This window comes from Rhinopithecus bieti, unplaced genomic scaffold (assembly GCF_001698545.2).
Source record: "Rhinopithecus bieti isolate Rb0 unplaced genomic scaffold, ASM169854v2 scaffold_81617, whole genome shotgun sequence".
Taxonomy (NCBI): Eukaryota; Metazoa; Chordata; class Mammalia; order Primates; family Cercopithecidae; genus Rhinopithecus; species Rhinopithecus bieti.
Genome location: NW_016841754.1, coordinates 1,154,005 through 1,169,989, shown reverse-complemented (window position 1 = coordinate 1,169,989; position 15,985 = coordinate 1,154,005). Strand labels below are relative to the sequence as shown.

The 15,985-nt window shown below is 38.9% G+C and overlaps 1 protein-coding gene across 1 annotated transcript in view; it reads right to left on the bottom strand.

Moving 5' to 3' along the window:
* NEB (nebulin) overlaps positions 1–15,985 on the bottom strand; it is a 236,581-nt gene that overhangs the window by 194,916 nt on the left and 25,680 nt on the right. The window contains 15 exon segments of the mRNA XM_017866068.1: positions 542–655; positions 738–845; positions 1,413–1,517; positions 3,849–3,947; positions 4,991–5,095; positions 5,186–5,293; positions 5,388–5,489; positions 7,577–7,690; positions 7,781–7,888; positions 8,836–8,940; positions 9,903–10,001; positions 10,415–10,519; positions 10,617–10,724; positions 10,812–10,916; positions 13,453–13,569. Of these exon segments, the coding sequence (XP_017721557.1) occupies positions 542–655; positions 738–845; positions 1,413–1,517; positions 3,849–3,947; positions 4,991–5,095; positions 5,186–5,293; positions 5,388–5,489; positions 7,577–7,690; positions 7,781–7,888; positions 8,836–8,940; positions 9,903–10,001; positions 10,415–10,519; positions 10,617–10,724; positions 10,812–10,916; positions 13,453–13,569 (1,602 nt within the window).

Below are 15,985 nucleotides of genomic sequence, written 5' to 3'. Positions count from 1 at the left end.
AAAAAAAAAAAAAAAAAAAAAAAAAAAGAAATGTCCATTTTCTAGATAGATGACTCAAATCTTTTATCCGAGTCTCAAAGGGGTTTGTAATCAATGGAGTCTTTTTCTTGGATCTAGACCAAACTCATTACTAAAGTCAATGAAGAAAAATGATACTGTATTAAGACTTTTGTGACTCACAGATGTCTTCCAAAGTAAAGACAGTTTGAAAATGTATCATTTTAAAAATTATTTTTCAATTAGAAGAAAATATGAAAATATTTAGTGTTTTCCAAAAGGTTTTAAGAATATAATCAATATTCTATTAAATATTAATGCATACATTTTTCAAAGTGAATGAATATCAGTACAAATCAGCAATTTCTCCCCTCAAATGTGGGAGGTGCAATGATCCAGGGCATCATTCTAAAGTTCTCTACAGCAGTACTTCTGTGAACGTGAAAGAGCCCATGCTCATGAAATCCTTTTCCACACTACTACCCCTGGGCATCGTGGCAGGGAGTTCATCTTGAAAACAAGACACATTCACAAAGACACTCACATCACTCTGGTTTTTGGCTGTCTTCAAGGAGTGCAGTATCTTGGGATCATCATTAATGCTGAGCGCCCCAATCATTTTCCCTTTGCTCTTCTCATAGTCTTTCTTGTACATCACCTGCAAAGACATCACACATGCCAGATCCCACTCCCCAGGTGTCCCTGAGGCCACCCTGTCCAGGTCCCCAGGCCACACTCACATCACTGGTGTTCTTGGTGTTGGCTTTGGCTGCCAACAGGGGAATGGCGTCCACTTTAATGTCAAACTTCTTGGCTTTGCTCTTCTCCCAGTCTTGCTTATAAAGATTCTGGACAGAAAAATTCAGCAAAGGAATGATAAGAACAACATTAAACATAGTGTAATCCGGTAAAAAAATAAAAATATACTGAAAATTTGTGTATATATAGACTTACTTCTCCTATAAATACTATATTTATCAAATTGTAGTGTAAGTATTGATTTATCTATCATTCAGTTTCTTTCTCCCTACCACTAAATAAGTATCAACTACTCTTTTTAATGTTCTGTAAACTTTCTAAACACTCTGCTATCCTGATTTATAGAAGGATGCTATAAAATGACAACCACTTGGAGAAGGTGAAATGTGACATTTACATGGGAAAGATGTTGTAAAACTTCAGGGAATAGCACACGGGTAATTGGAGATCTTCTGGTGGTAACAGAGACCATAGAAAATGAAATCTGATAGCTAAGGAGGAGTCTTAAGAGCATTTTGGCCTTAAAAGCTCCACTTACATGGTAACAATCTTAACAGTTGTTTATCTGCACAATTCCTAGTCTTGTCTTTTAACATTTATAACATTTTCTCTTTTCATGCACACCAAACATAGGCTTCTGTGGCTTTGGTACTTACATCACTCAGATTGTAGGCATTGACTCTGTGTTGGATAAACTGTGGAGCATCTGCTGGTACATGGCACTTGAACTTCTCACCTTCATGTTTTGCTTTGTAATTCAGCTGAAAAACAAAGGATATTCGAACAGTTCAGGGGAACTTCTTTGAGTTTATTTAGGACAGCGTATACAGCTCAGGTATTAGTGCCCTTTTTAGAAAAATGCCTCAAAGCGATACTCAATTCAGCCAAAGTCTCGCACAGGATTCAAACTGTCATTCCCTATCTCAGGGACTGTGGCACAGTCCTTCTTTATCCTTGGGGGATACTTTTCAAGACCCTCCAGTAGCTGCCTGAAATCATGGATGGCACTGAACCCTATATATACTATGTTCTTTCCTATACATATATACCTGTGATAAAGTTTAATTTATTTGTTAGGCACAATAAGAGATTAACAACAATCACTAATAGAAAAATTATAATAATATACTGTAATAAAAGTTATGTGAATGCGGTTTGTCTCATTCAAAGTATCTTACTGTATGTTTTCACCCTTCTTGATAAAGAAGGGACAAAGAGGGATGGTGTGAGATTTCATCATGCTACTCAGAACAACATTCAATTTAAGACTTATGAATTGGTTCCGGAATTTTATGAATTTCTGGAAAATATGAATTTAACTTCATATTTTTGGGACATGGTTGACTGCAGGTAACTGAAATTATGGAAAGTAAAAGCGTGGATAAGGGGGATTGCTGTGTAACCATACTTTGGGCTGCCGGCTGCCATTGCATAGATTCTGTTATATACACGGGAACACATTTCTGATCTACACTGCTAGGCTGTGTCTGGAGAACATGAACTTCTGTAATTAAAGCACTAACAAAAATAATGATTGTAAACAAAATGCTAGCACAGTTTAAAAGATATGTAAATTGTTATTATTTTTGAGACAGGGTCTGGCTCCATCATCCAGGCTGGAGTGCAGTGACACAATCTCAGCTCACTGCAACCTCCACCTCCAAGGCTCAAGCGATACCCCCACCTCAGCCTCCTGAGTAGCTGAGACTACAGCCATGCGCCACTGTACCCAGCTAATTTTTAAAATATTTTTGTAGAGATGGGGTTTTGCCATGTTGCCCAGGCTGGTTTCAAACTCCTAGGCTCAAGTGATCTGCCTGCCTCGGCCTCCCAAAGTGCTGGGATCACAGGCATGAGCCACTGCACCTGGTTGTGAATTCTTACTTAAAATATTAAACACAGAACTTTATTTAAATGTTTTAAAATGTGACGTTAGGTGTAAGGAGTTGAGTGTAACGAATGGATGAGACTGTATAATTTTGGAGCCAAAGGCAAAAATGCACAAGACTGAGAACTATGCAAGAAGGAATTCCAAGGCAGAGTCCATTGCCTACCTAAGCCAATAAGAAGAGTGATTGATAGTGACTGTGACCGCATACAGCACTATATTTCTCTGCAGCTTGCAGAGTTCAGCTAGATCAGTGATGTTAGTGTTTAGCTGTTCTTTATTGGAACACAAAATATTAAGATGCTCGGAAAAGTGGCACATGAGCTGAAATGACTTCTGGGTTATACTGATGCCATTCTCCTCTTTACTAATTGGGTATGAGCTAATTTGTGTCATTAAAACATATTTTATAGTAGGACAAACTGTATCTTTCACTTTCCTGTCTTGAGAAGGGTGTACTACTCTCCAGGACTTAGCTATGTTAGCACCTTGCTGTTCAAAGAGTAGCCTACCAATCACAGCATCAGCATCACCTAGGAGCTTATTAGAAAGTCGGAATATGGAGTCCCCCAGATCTACTGAATCAGAATCCGTACTTCAACAGGGTCAGTAGGCGATTGCATGAATGTGGATGTCTGAGAAGCACTGCTGCTTTTCCCCTGATCTTGGCGTGACTGGACCACGCTTGTCTTAGACTTTCTTTGACCACTCAATCCAAAGTGCCCATCCAGTTCTTTCTTTGATGTCATCCCACTTAAATTCTGTGGCATCATTCTATATTAGTTTTCTTGTCATTGTTCGATGTCTGTCTTGTTACTGCGCCCTTTCTTTTTGTAAAGTCTTTGTTAGCAAATTCAAGAATAGGAAATATTTGCCTTGTCCTACACAAATAGATGCTTCTGTTGTCACTGTTTATTTAAGTTGGCATAGAGTTTTAGTGTGCATGTGACAGATCCTAATGAATAAGATAGTCCCACTAAAAATCGGTGAGTTATTAAAAAATATTTTTATTATTGTCTAACACAACTTTCCTCAGGCTATAATTCAATCTAGCAGCCTCATTTGTGTTTTATTAAACAAATCTTGAAAAATAATAATATTGGGATGGTAGCTAAGCCCATGAAGATTAAGCATGTAAATGCTTACATTTTAAATGAGCAAAGCACTCTGGGTCACCCACACTTGCATAAATCAAAGCACTTACATCACTAAGCTGTTTTGTGTTGAGTTGGGCTTGCAACAGTACAGGAGTATCAGTGACTGCCGTGAATTTGGTCTTATCTGGATGAACTTTGTAGGTATGCTAGAAAAGAAGATGTTCTTTAATGAAATTTATAATGTATTTATACATTATAATGTATTAATATATTCTTGGTTATACATATGCTAACATAAAAAATGGTTCCAGGTCAAAACGAAGTTTATTTTGTTCCTGAAAATTTAGTTGATGCGTTTACATTCTTACTTCTCTGTCTGTCTCTCTCTTTTTCCTTTGATCCCCACCTCCCAAGTTGCCTCTGGTCTGCCTACAGCAACTCAGCAACCAGATTAGCCATCCCCTGCTGAAGCCTTAGTGACTCTTTAGTGAACTTGGTATTCAGTCTCAATTGCACGTTGGCTTATGATCCCTACAGAATCCATCCCCTCCTTCATCTCCAACCATTTCAACTCTTACTACTGCCCTCCTCCCCAGTACATTTCAGCCACCCCATCCTTTCAACTCCTTAAATACTGAGCTTGTTCTTTCCTTAGGCTGTTCTTCCCTGCTGCTCTTCCGCTCACCTTGGCCTGGCTGGTTATGCCTGTTTTAGACCTTCCTTGACCACCCAACCTAAGATGCCCATCCGGTCACTCTCTCACACATTGTCCTATTTTAATTCTGTATCATCATCCTATTTTAGTTTTCTTATCATTGCTTGACATCTTTCTTATTTCTGTGCTCCTTCCTTTGTTTATTGTCTCCTCTGCTAAGTGGGAGCTCAAGAGGTTGCTGGCTTTTTCCCTTTCTCAGCACCAAGGAAAGTGCCTGGCCCAGGACGGCTTCTCACATGAATTTGTTAAATAATGAACACCTATCTCAAACCTGCATGTCCTTCTTTTGCCCCAAATTCGTGTAGATATAAACTCATGGAAGTTAAGATCTATAAAATCTGAAATTATTTTGTAACAAATCGCCTTCCTCATCATAATTGTTGTGTTTCCCGGTTCCACCCCAAAACCAAAATGTTAAGTGTAATTATCTCCTTCTAATCACTAGATATTAGCATTTAAATTCCTGCTAAATTTACCACTAGATGTCACAAGAATCCCAAGCCCAATTTCAATAATTCAGGGCAGATAACTCACATCTTTACACTGGTCCAGCTTCTTGATTGCTTCATATTCTTGTGTTATTGTCTGAGGGAAATAGCATTTTCCTTTATCTTCTTCATATTCTGCTTTGTAACTTTTCTGTAATGAGAAAAACCAAAAATAGATCATGATTGTTATGGCTGTCAAACAATGTCACTGTGAGGCATGAACCATTGTCTTCAAACTTACGTCACTGTTTTGAGCTGCAACTTTCATGCAGTGTGTGTGATATGGGTCCTCAAAGCTGCCTACATAATGTCCCAAAATATTCTTTACATATAAGTCTTTATATTTAGCCTGAAAAATAAAACAAATGTAATTCAAGTTAACAGTCATTTGTTGAACAGTAGCAAAGCCCTCCAACCCGAGAGGTAACCGTGGCTTTTCCAACCTCACTGAAGTTCTTCAGCTGTGTATCAAGTTGATATTTTGGGGTCTCGCAGTAGTTCATACTCTTTGCCTTTGTCTTCTCGTAGTTTTCCTTGTATAATCTCTGTTAAAGGAAAAAGAAATTAAACCAAAAGAAAGAAAATATACCTCATAAAGTAAAAGCCATTCGTATCACTGCTATGCTTTAACTGAAGGGGCAAAATGTATGTTTTCGCACCATAGATTTTCCACAAAGCAGAAAAGTAGAATAGATGTGGTAGAGGCTCATGCCTTATATAATCTCATCTGCTAATAATCATAAAGATGTTTATGTTAGTTGCCCTAATATTTTTTCAGAGTGAATAACTTAAAGCACACCAATGCTGCTATTTAAGCACGTTTTTATCTTAAAATAATTCATCTGAATAAGTTTAAAGAAAAATGAATTTGGCTAGGTGCAGGGGCTCACGCCTGTCATCACAGCACTTTGGGAGGCCAAGGTGGGTGGGTCACTCAAGGCCAGGAGTTCGACACCAGCCTGGCCAACGTGGTAAAATCCTGTCTCTACTAAAAACACAAAAATTAGCCGGGCCTGATGGTGCATGCCTGTAATCCCAGCTACTTGGGAAACTGAGGCAGGAGAATCGTTTGAACCTGGGAGGCAGAGATTGCAGTGAACCGAGATCGTGACACTGCAGCCCAGCCTGGACAACAGAGCGAGAGCCTGTCTTGAAAGAAAGGAAGAAGAAAGAAAGAGAGAGAGAGAGCGAGTGAGAAGGAGAAAAGGAGAGGAGAGAAGGAGAGAAAGGAGAGAAAGAAAGGAGGAGAGAAAGAAAGAAAGAAGGGGAGAAAGAGAAGGAAAGAAAGAAAGAAAGAAAGAGAGAGAAAGAAAGGAAAAAATGAGTTTAAGAATCGATGCAAAATGAGGTAAAAGGTATGAGGTAAACCTTAGATAATTAAGCACAGTCCTGGAAGAGTATTCCATTGAGCACTGGGTGAAAACGCATTTTGTAACACCTCTGGAAGCTGGCTTTTATCATTAAGACCTAACAGTTTTCTTTAGAGCAATAATAAATGAAAAGATTATTTGTATTTCTTTTTTGCTAGGAATTAGGAAAGCAATCTCTGTGAAGTTTTATCTTCTTTTTTATTTTTTTGTTTGATTTCCAACTTTTAAGTCCAGTTGTACATGTGCAGGATTGCGGGTTTGTTGCATAGGTAAGTGTGTGCCATGGTAGTTTGCTGCACGGATCATCCCATCACCTAGGAATTAAGCCCAGTATCAATTAGCTATTCTTCCTGATGCTCTCTCCCCTCCCCCAGCCTCCAACAGTGTGTGTTGTACCCCCCATGTATCCATGTGTTCTCAACATTCAACTCCCACATATAAGTAAGAACATGAGGTATTTGATTTTCTGTTCCTGCATTACTTTGCTGAGGATAATGGCTTCCAGCTCCATCCATGTCCCTGCAAAGGACATGCATGATCTGATTCTATTTTACTGCTGCATAGTATTCCATGGTGTATCTGTATCACATTTTCTTTATCCAATCTATCATTGTTGATTCCTTGTCTTTGCTATTGTGAATAGTGCTGCAATGAACATATGTGTTCAAATATCTTTATAATAGAATGATTTATATTCCTTTGGGTATATACCCAGTAATGGGATTGGTGGGTCATATTTTATTTTTAATAAGTATGTTAAAGTCTTTAAAATAAGATCAATATTCTATAAATTTCTTAAAATAAAATGCTTTGATTTTGAGTTTATGCCTTATGTAGTTTTTCTTACTTTGCCCTTCAACTAAGTTCCTTACTTCTTTTCATTTTTCTATATATATTTTTGCAAACTACCTGAATCAGTTTAGGGCATTGGGTGAATATACACATGCACATGTACCTATACTTACACATATTAAGCTCATTTCTAGGAAAACAGTAAAACAATGATATTGCCAGAATATTTTCCTCCTAATAAAACAGAGGGCATTAAGGAGATTAAGGAAATTTTGAAGTATTCACTGACATCAAAGGCATCAACAAGAATAAGGAAGTTCATCTTCCTTTACCACCTGGGTGAAGCTTTCACGTGTGATTTGTCATCCTGAATCCGAGATTTCAGTTAGGCTAATGTCCATCCAAGGTTATATTAAACAGCAACTTTGTGGTTACGTCTGAAAATAGGGGTGAATTATAAAGACACTCACGTCACTCTGGTTTTTGGCCACCTTCAAGGAGTGCAGCATCTTGGGATCGTCATTGATGCTGAGGGCTCCAATCATTTTCCCTTTGTTTTTTTCATAGTCTTTCTTGTACATCACCTGCAAAGACATCACATGTGCCAGATCCCACTCACCAGGTGTCCCTGAGGCCACCCTGTCCAGGTCCCCAGGTCCCCAGGCCACACTCACATCGCTGGTGTTCTTGGTGTTGGCTTTGGCTGCCAACAGGGGAATGGCGTCCACTTTAATGTCAAACTTCTTGGCTTTGCTCTTCTCCCAGTCTTGCTTATAAAGATTCTGGACAGAAAAATTCAGCAAAGGAATTGGCAAAAGTGATACACATGTCATGACCTTTAAAGACTAATGGGTAACTAAACACCTTGTCTTAATACAAAATAAATGGGCCCTTTTTATTGTCTAGGACATCATGCATATTTTAAACATTTCTTCTCAAGCTGGAGCTATTAATTCTCCAAGATTGGGCTTCTCTACTCCCCATGAGAAATTTTTATCAAGTTAATTTAATTCTAGTTATTATACTAATATTTTATTCCTAATACTGAATGTTTTATAGAGTAGCACAAATATTCTACAGTTAACTTATTTTTTTATGATATAAAAGGCATCACTTTCATTTGACCTCTAAGTTCTCTGCAAAGGTTATTTCATAAATCATTGCAACACTCATTGATGCCAGATAATCTTAGTACTCATTTATAGAATTATTGAAGGAATTGAGAACCCCAAGGATAATTTAACTTTTTTACAAAATTAAGTTTGAAGAACGAAGGACAGAAATGGATATGTGGACTTCTGCCCTTTCAATCCCCTATATCTTTATTCATGAACGTTCTCATACATGTAGAAATAAGTATCATTTGTGTGAAATAAGGGACATTATAAGCCCAGGGAATAAATGAATTATAGTATAATTTAAATGAATATATGGCTAAAAGATCTACCATTAAAAATTGTAATTAAGCATACATGAGAGGTAGCATTCTGAGGGCTGGTTACAATACTATATTATGATTATCTAATTGCATGAAACTACTTTAAGATTGCTACACACATTTTGTAAGGTGAATTCAGTTATATTGGCAGAGGCATAGGAACGTGACACAAATGTTAACAGGTCTTCCCATTTTTAACATTAATCTATTCATTGAATTGTAATGAAGCAGTTCAAAAATAAAAGCACAGGTTGTCAGTAAATCACGTGGTATAGGGCATGAGAAACTTACATCACTCAGGTTATAGGCATTGACTTTGTGCTGGATAAGAGCAGGAGTATCAGGAGGGATATGGCACTTGAACTTTTCACTTTCATGTTTTGCTTTGTAATTTAACTATGACAGAGAGAGAGAGAGAGAGAACCAATTAGTTCAGAATAATTGTTCCAGAATACAAAAATCATTGTGTGGTACATTTTGTAAAGTAAATGTCAGCATTGTTGAGATCAGAAGAGACATCTAGAGCTTGGGTAGGCCACCGGCATTACTGAATCTGTGTGTGGGACACTTGACAGCTATTATCACATCTGTCACCATGGTAGGACCCTGAGGGAATGAGGTGGCTCTGTCAAACCTGTTCCCCTTCCTGCGTAGCACAATTGACCCTGTAGGTTCTGAGAGGGGTCCCGGCCTGTCTCTCTTGTCACTGTCAGTGCCCACATACCAGAGCCACTTTCCTTTCATCTGATCAAGAGTCCTCTCACAGACATCAGGGCTTTTGATACTCTAATTGGAGCCTTCATTTCTGGCCATAAATCTACTGAGGTTACTTTTATATTTAGTTCAACACAACTTTGGAAATCCACACTTAAAGCTCGTATAATAAAATTTGTCTCAGAGATTCCAATTTCCAGAAACTTACTAGGGAGAGAGAAACTCATGTACTGAATACTTGCTGTTGGCCAGAGTATGTGCAGTGCACATTTCTTCCCTCACGGACTCTTCAAAACAGCCACAAATTATAAAAGAGAAATATCGGGCAGAGGGGTGTTAAATCTTTGGCCACCCAGACATCAATGACAGAGCTAACATTTGAAGGCAGTTTTGTCTGACTCTAGAACTCACATTCTTTCCATAGCTTTCAGCTACATTTGTTTCCTTCACAGAATCGTTTCACTGTAAATGTTATCCACCCAAGAAGATGCAGAAATATATGTTTATACAAATATATACTGTTTAAACTTGCTAATACTTACTCAGCCTTTTGGATAAACTTGGTAAGTCATTGGATTTTATGTATAGAGTTATGAAATGTTATCCCTCATAATTGGGTGTCCTGGGTAGTTAGAGGAACTTACATCACTCAGTTGTTTGGAATTGACTTGGGCTTGTAGCAGAACAGGAGAGTCGGTAACTTGGGTGAATTTTGTCTTATCTGGATGGACTTTGTAGGTGTGCTGTGGGGAAGCAAAGACATTTGGTTTAGCAGTATCACCTATCAGATCCAAGGTGGCCCATAGGCCAAGCAAATAGAACCTCATGCCCCACAAAGCAAAGCAACTTGTAGTTAATAAAATATATTTTTTTCTAGCTAGACTGTAGTTTGAGAAGTGCTCTTACATCTGTATGAGAAACTTTCCTATATCTTCAGGTTTCTGATAACTCTTCTTTGGGAAAATGAGCTAGAATTACCTTTTAAAATGTAGGGATGCCAACAAGGGGAAAATAGGATGTTTACTACAAAACAGATTTCATTTCTTGCAATTGCCTGGCTTACATTTATTTGAAAAAGTGTCAACATTTTAAACATTTCCTGATCACTAGATGCTATGAAAGGCAGTCACATTCAAAGTTCAGACTACAGACTTACATCTTTACACTGATCTAGTTTCTTAATTGCTTCATATTCTTGAGTTATGGTCTGAGGGAAGAAGCCTTTGCCTCTGTCTTCTTCATATTCTGCTTTGTAGTTTTTCTACAAGGAGAAGAAATCAGGCATAAGATGCAGCCATTGTATTCATGCCCTGAGAAAAATGTTATTTGGAAAGTCAAACAATCATCTTAGAACTTACATCACTGTTTTGAGCTGTGACTCTCATGCAGTGTGAATGGTAGGGATCCTCGAAGCTGCCTACATAATGTCCCAAAATATTTTTTAAGTAGGAATCTTTATATTTCTTCTGCAAGACAAAACATATTTCATTTATTAATTGGTGAAAAAATGGGTTCTTTTTTTTAACAGAAGGAGTGACAGTAAGATTGCTCACATCACTGCTGAAGTTCTGCAGAACGGTATCGAGCTTGAATTTGGGGGTCTCGCAGTAGTTTATGCTCTTTGCCTTTGTCTTTTCATAGTTTTCCTTGTATAGTTTCTGTCGAAGAAAAAAAATCAGCTAAAGTAGATTGCTGTCACTCCCACGCTGATTATAACACTTACATTTTCTAACACTAAACAAAAGATGAAGAAAAGATATTGCCTGTCAACTGTCTTAAAAACTGACAATCGAGGCTGGGCGCAGTGGCTCACGCCTGTAATCCCAGTACTTTGGGAGGCTGAGGCGGGGGAATCACGAGGTTAGGAGTTTGAGACAAGCCTAGCCAAAAAAGTGAAACCCTCTCTCTACTAAAAATACAAAAAATTACCTTGTCTTGGTGTCATGCACCTGTAATCCCAGCTACTTGGGAGGCTGAGGCAGGAGAATCGGTTGAACCCGGGAGGCAGAGGTTGCAGTGAGCCGAGATGGCGCCACTGCACTCCAGCTCGGGCAACAATGCGAGACTCCATCTCAAAACAAAACAAAAAGAAAAAACCTAACAATTGAACACACACACTGTCATGAATTATAAGACTGTTCTATTAGCAATTATTGTAAAGCCTAAGTTTCGTACATTCCAAACTCAAAAAACTAAGAAACCAATATGCCACCTCTGACCACGCCCCCCCAGTAGCAGAGATTCTTGTGTATTTCTGAACTGCTGCCCTCTGTCTCTCAGCTCACGAGCTCTTTCCTCACTGATAGTACCACAGCAAACACGGAGGTTTTGAGCAATTGCAAGTTGTTTAATTTTTTAAAACAAACCTTCATGAAAAAGTTATATAAGGTGAGAAATACACAATCTCTCTTTCTCCTATAACTATAAAAAATCTCTTATTACACAATTAGACTTCAATATAAGATTTTATATATATATACACACACACACACACACACATACACACACACATACATATGAACTGGTACTATGAGTTATTACTAACTCTTCTTCTCTGCCAGGATTTACCTTTAGCTTGAACAACAAGAAGCAATGATTAGTTTTAAATATGTGGCTGATAAAGCAGATTATTGTCACTTTTTTCATTCTGGGTTTTCAAAATGTAAATGATGCTATTCACATTTAATATTTTTATATTCCTGTCTTTATCGATAACGGAGATTTGAACTTGGTCTTTTAGATGTTTAAGAAGGATGTTTTTCACTTAGAGAGCAAAACTGCTTTAAACTGCTTTTACACTACGGTGGGAAAGTAAATTAGTATAGCCACCATGGAAAACAGTATAGAGATTCCTTAAAGAACTGAAAATAGAGCTACCATTCAATCCAGCAATCCCACTACTGGGTATCTACCCAAAGGAAAAGAAATCATATGAAAAAGACACATGCATAAGCATGTTTATAGCAGCATAATTCACAATTGTGCTGCTATAAACCTAAGGGCCCATCAACCAACAAATAAAGAAAATGTGGTATATATACAGCATGGAATGCTACTCAGCCATAAAAAAGAATGAAATAACGTCTTTTGAAGCAACTTGAATGGAGCTGGAGGCCATTGTTCTAAATGAAGTAACTCAGGAATGAAAAACCAAATATCATCTGTTCTCACTTATAAGTGGGAGCTAAGCTATGAGGACACAAAGGCAGAAGAATGATATAATGGACTTTGGGAACTTGAGTGGAATGTTGGGGTGGGAGTGAGGGAGAAAAGACTATGCTACAGTGTCTCAGGTGTCACTGCTTAAGTGATGGGTGCACCAAAATCTCAGCAATCAACACTAAAGAACTTTTCCATGTAGCCAAAAACCACCTGTACCCGAAAAATGACTGAAATAAAATGGTTTTTTAAAAGAAAGCAAACGTGCTTTGCATTGATTTCCCAGCAGAGCTATTTGGACAGATCTATTTATACCCTCTCACTTGCCACTTTCCCCCACCCGCTCCCCAACCACACACACATATTTCCTATGCTGCTTAGTTCAAGGGACAAAGAAAAGATAGCTAACCCACACAGACAGCTACATAAAATCCACAAATGTTAGGAAAGCTTAATGCAAACCTAACCGTAAGAGATAAACTCAAATCATCACATACTCAATCTCTCTTTCTTTCTCTCTCAGGCTGTTAGTCTTTTAATCCCAAGCCCAGTCTCATTTGCCTAATATGCTTCAAATTGAACAGCTTAGTCAGGCTCTTAATAACTGCACAATTAGAAAGTCCTGTGAAGACTTAGGGGGCCACCTTTTAAGTTCTGTTGTTGGCAGATGATGGTTTCTGGGGCCAAGATCTATCTTTGAAAGTTTCTTGCTTCTGTTAAAATCACAACACATCTGCAATGTGGAGGCCCAGGTGCCGGAGCTCATAAGCAACACATCCATATGGAGGCCCAGGTGCCCAGAGCTCATAAGCAAATGAGAATTTCCCTGCCCATTGAATTAACCCCACAGAACCACAAACATTAAGGCACATTGTACTATGCCTTTCTGTGGTTACATAGTTCCAATGAACCTACCACTTCATAACCTTAACGTATTTGCAAAGCTATATACATGCATTTAGTCATTAAAGGAGACAATTTTCATATCTTTTGCAGCTGAGGTTTAAAAACACGTTTTGACAAAAATATACTTACATCACTTAGGGCATCTCCTGCCGCCTTCAGCTGCCTAAGCAGTGGGTTCTCTGAAGCAGGAAGCACATTATAATCTGCTTTTCCTTTATTCTTTTCATAGTCTTCTTTGTATTTTACCTGTAGGAGTGAAATAAAATGATGAAGTAACTCTATGGGTTATTTTTGCCCCCGTCTCTATTATGGACATGACATACTTCCACAAATCAATTTTCTCTTTAGAAAAATGGCAGCTTGACATGTTATAAACAAAATACTCATAGTAACGCATAACAGCAGCAGAGAAACTGCATACATTTCCAGGATGCTTTTTCTTCCCATTCATTTATTCATTCGAAATTATCCATAGGGTATCAATTCTGTGTCTGGCTTGGGGACAGAATATAAGAAAGAATACATGGTCCTTGCCCTCAAAGAGAGAGACACAGAAATAATAGGAGAGAGAAATAAATCCAAATAGTCACCGTGCAAGACGTCCCAGATACCTGCTCCTGCAGAACCTTCACTCAGCTCTTAACCCTCAGCTACCTATCTGCCAACATGCTCCTACAGAAAGGAAGCTGGAAGTACCACCAATCCACCCTTTTATGCCTCACCTGCAACGGTGCGTGAAGCACACATGCATTCAATTTACCAGGAGGAGGAGGAGGAGGAAGGAGCAGGGAGAAAGAGCCTTGCTTTTCCTTCTGCCCTTCCTATTTGCACCTTTAATTCCAGCTATGGCAGAAGCAGCACGTTGAGGGGTGCTGGGGGAGAATAGGGAAGGCAGGGTTCACAAGCCCCTATCAGGAGCCTGTCCACAGGGATTAGAACAAGAAACTGATCCTGGTTCCCACCATGATCCTTAGTGTAAGCCCTTTATTCAGGCATTACAACCACAGAAGTTCAAGGAATCCTAGATAAATCTACCACTTACGAACCTCAGAAAACAAAGGCAATCTGGTATCAAAGACAAGAGATACACAAGGGAAGTACAGAGGCATCCACCCCACAGCCTCCACAGAGCTTCACAAGGGTATGCTGCAGGAATGAGAGACTCAGATCACTTTTCATCTTAGAGAATTATCTGTTTCCTTGAAAAATGGAAACAACCAGAAAGCAGACTCACAAGCTCTACCCACATCTGGGATACGTACCCTTCTCCCCTGTTATACAGAAGAACTGTCAGGGCTTGTGGCAAAGCCATCCCCTCCTTTTGAGCACCAGATCTCTTCCCCTTCCACATACTCTAGGATAGCACTCCAGACATTCTTCCCCATTCCAACATCACCAAATCTTCCCTCTCCTGGATTATTTCCATCAACATGATGTTTTTGTTTCGTATCTTAAAAGTCCCACTTTACCCAGTTTTCATCAGCTACTTGCCTATTTTCTTCTTTTCTTACCAGGAAAATACTTAGAAAGAATTGAATATACTTCTATCTTCCATTTCCCTCTTTTCATTCACTCATGAATCCTCTCCAAGCAGACTCCACCAAATTGCTCTTGTTGAGGTCACCAGAGACCAGACATTGGTAAATCCATTTCAGAGACATTTGACACAGTTGATGACTCCCTTCCCCCTTCACTTGCTTCCCAACGCATTGCCCTCTCCTGATTTTGCTTCTCCCTCATCTCACATATATGTTCCCATGGAAGGACCTCAGAGTTCAGCACCTAAAGTTTTCTGTTTACACTCACTCCCTTAATGCTTTCCAAACTCATGGCATGAAACAGTCTCTGTACGCTGACGACACCCCAGTTTATACAACTTTCCATATATCTCCCCTGAAACTTCAGGTTTATGTAGTCAAATGATCACTGATACTTCCATGTGGATGTCTAAAAGGCATCTCAAATCTACCATATCTGAAGATGAACTCCTGTCTGTCCTTCAAAAAAATTACCAACTTCTTCCATAGTCTTCCCTGTCTCAATAAGGGGAAACCCCATTCATCTAACTGCTTAGACCAAAACCCGTGTCATCCAATCCATTGGCAAATCAAGTCAGCTGTGCTTTCAAAATACTTCTCACCACCTGCCCTGCTACCCTCCTGGTCCAAAACACCACTGTCTTACACGTGGATGCTGTAATAGCCTTCTAAGTGATGTAATCCTGCTTTCTCCGGCACAGCCAAGGCCAGGATTAGAACCAAGTGTGTTTGGCTTTGAAGTTTTTGCTCTCTTTAGTGACCATCGTGCTTCAGAATGCCAAGGACCCAGGTCATTCACCAAACTCACTCAATAGAACATATGGAAATATCCATGGATTTATGAACCTGCGACCAGGTTTTTCCATAGTCAGCGGGAAAATAAGATAAATAACGATAGTGTTGCATGTATGATTGCTTATCTTCGTATAAGGCCGCCGATTGCCTCTTCCTGGGGGGAGAAGTCCTGCTCTCTAAGATTACAATCTTTCTCCTTCTAAACAGCAAAAGGTCCTTCCAGTGAGAAGATACTAAATCATATTGATAAATGTACAGTCTGGTTCCTCAGGCAAATAATAAATTACTCTAGGAAATACTGAAGATAGTAATTCGATGTTATTAATGCT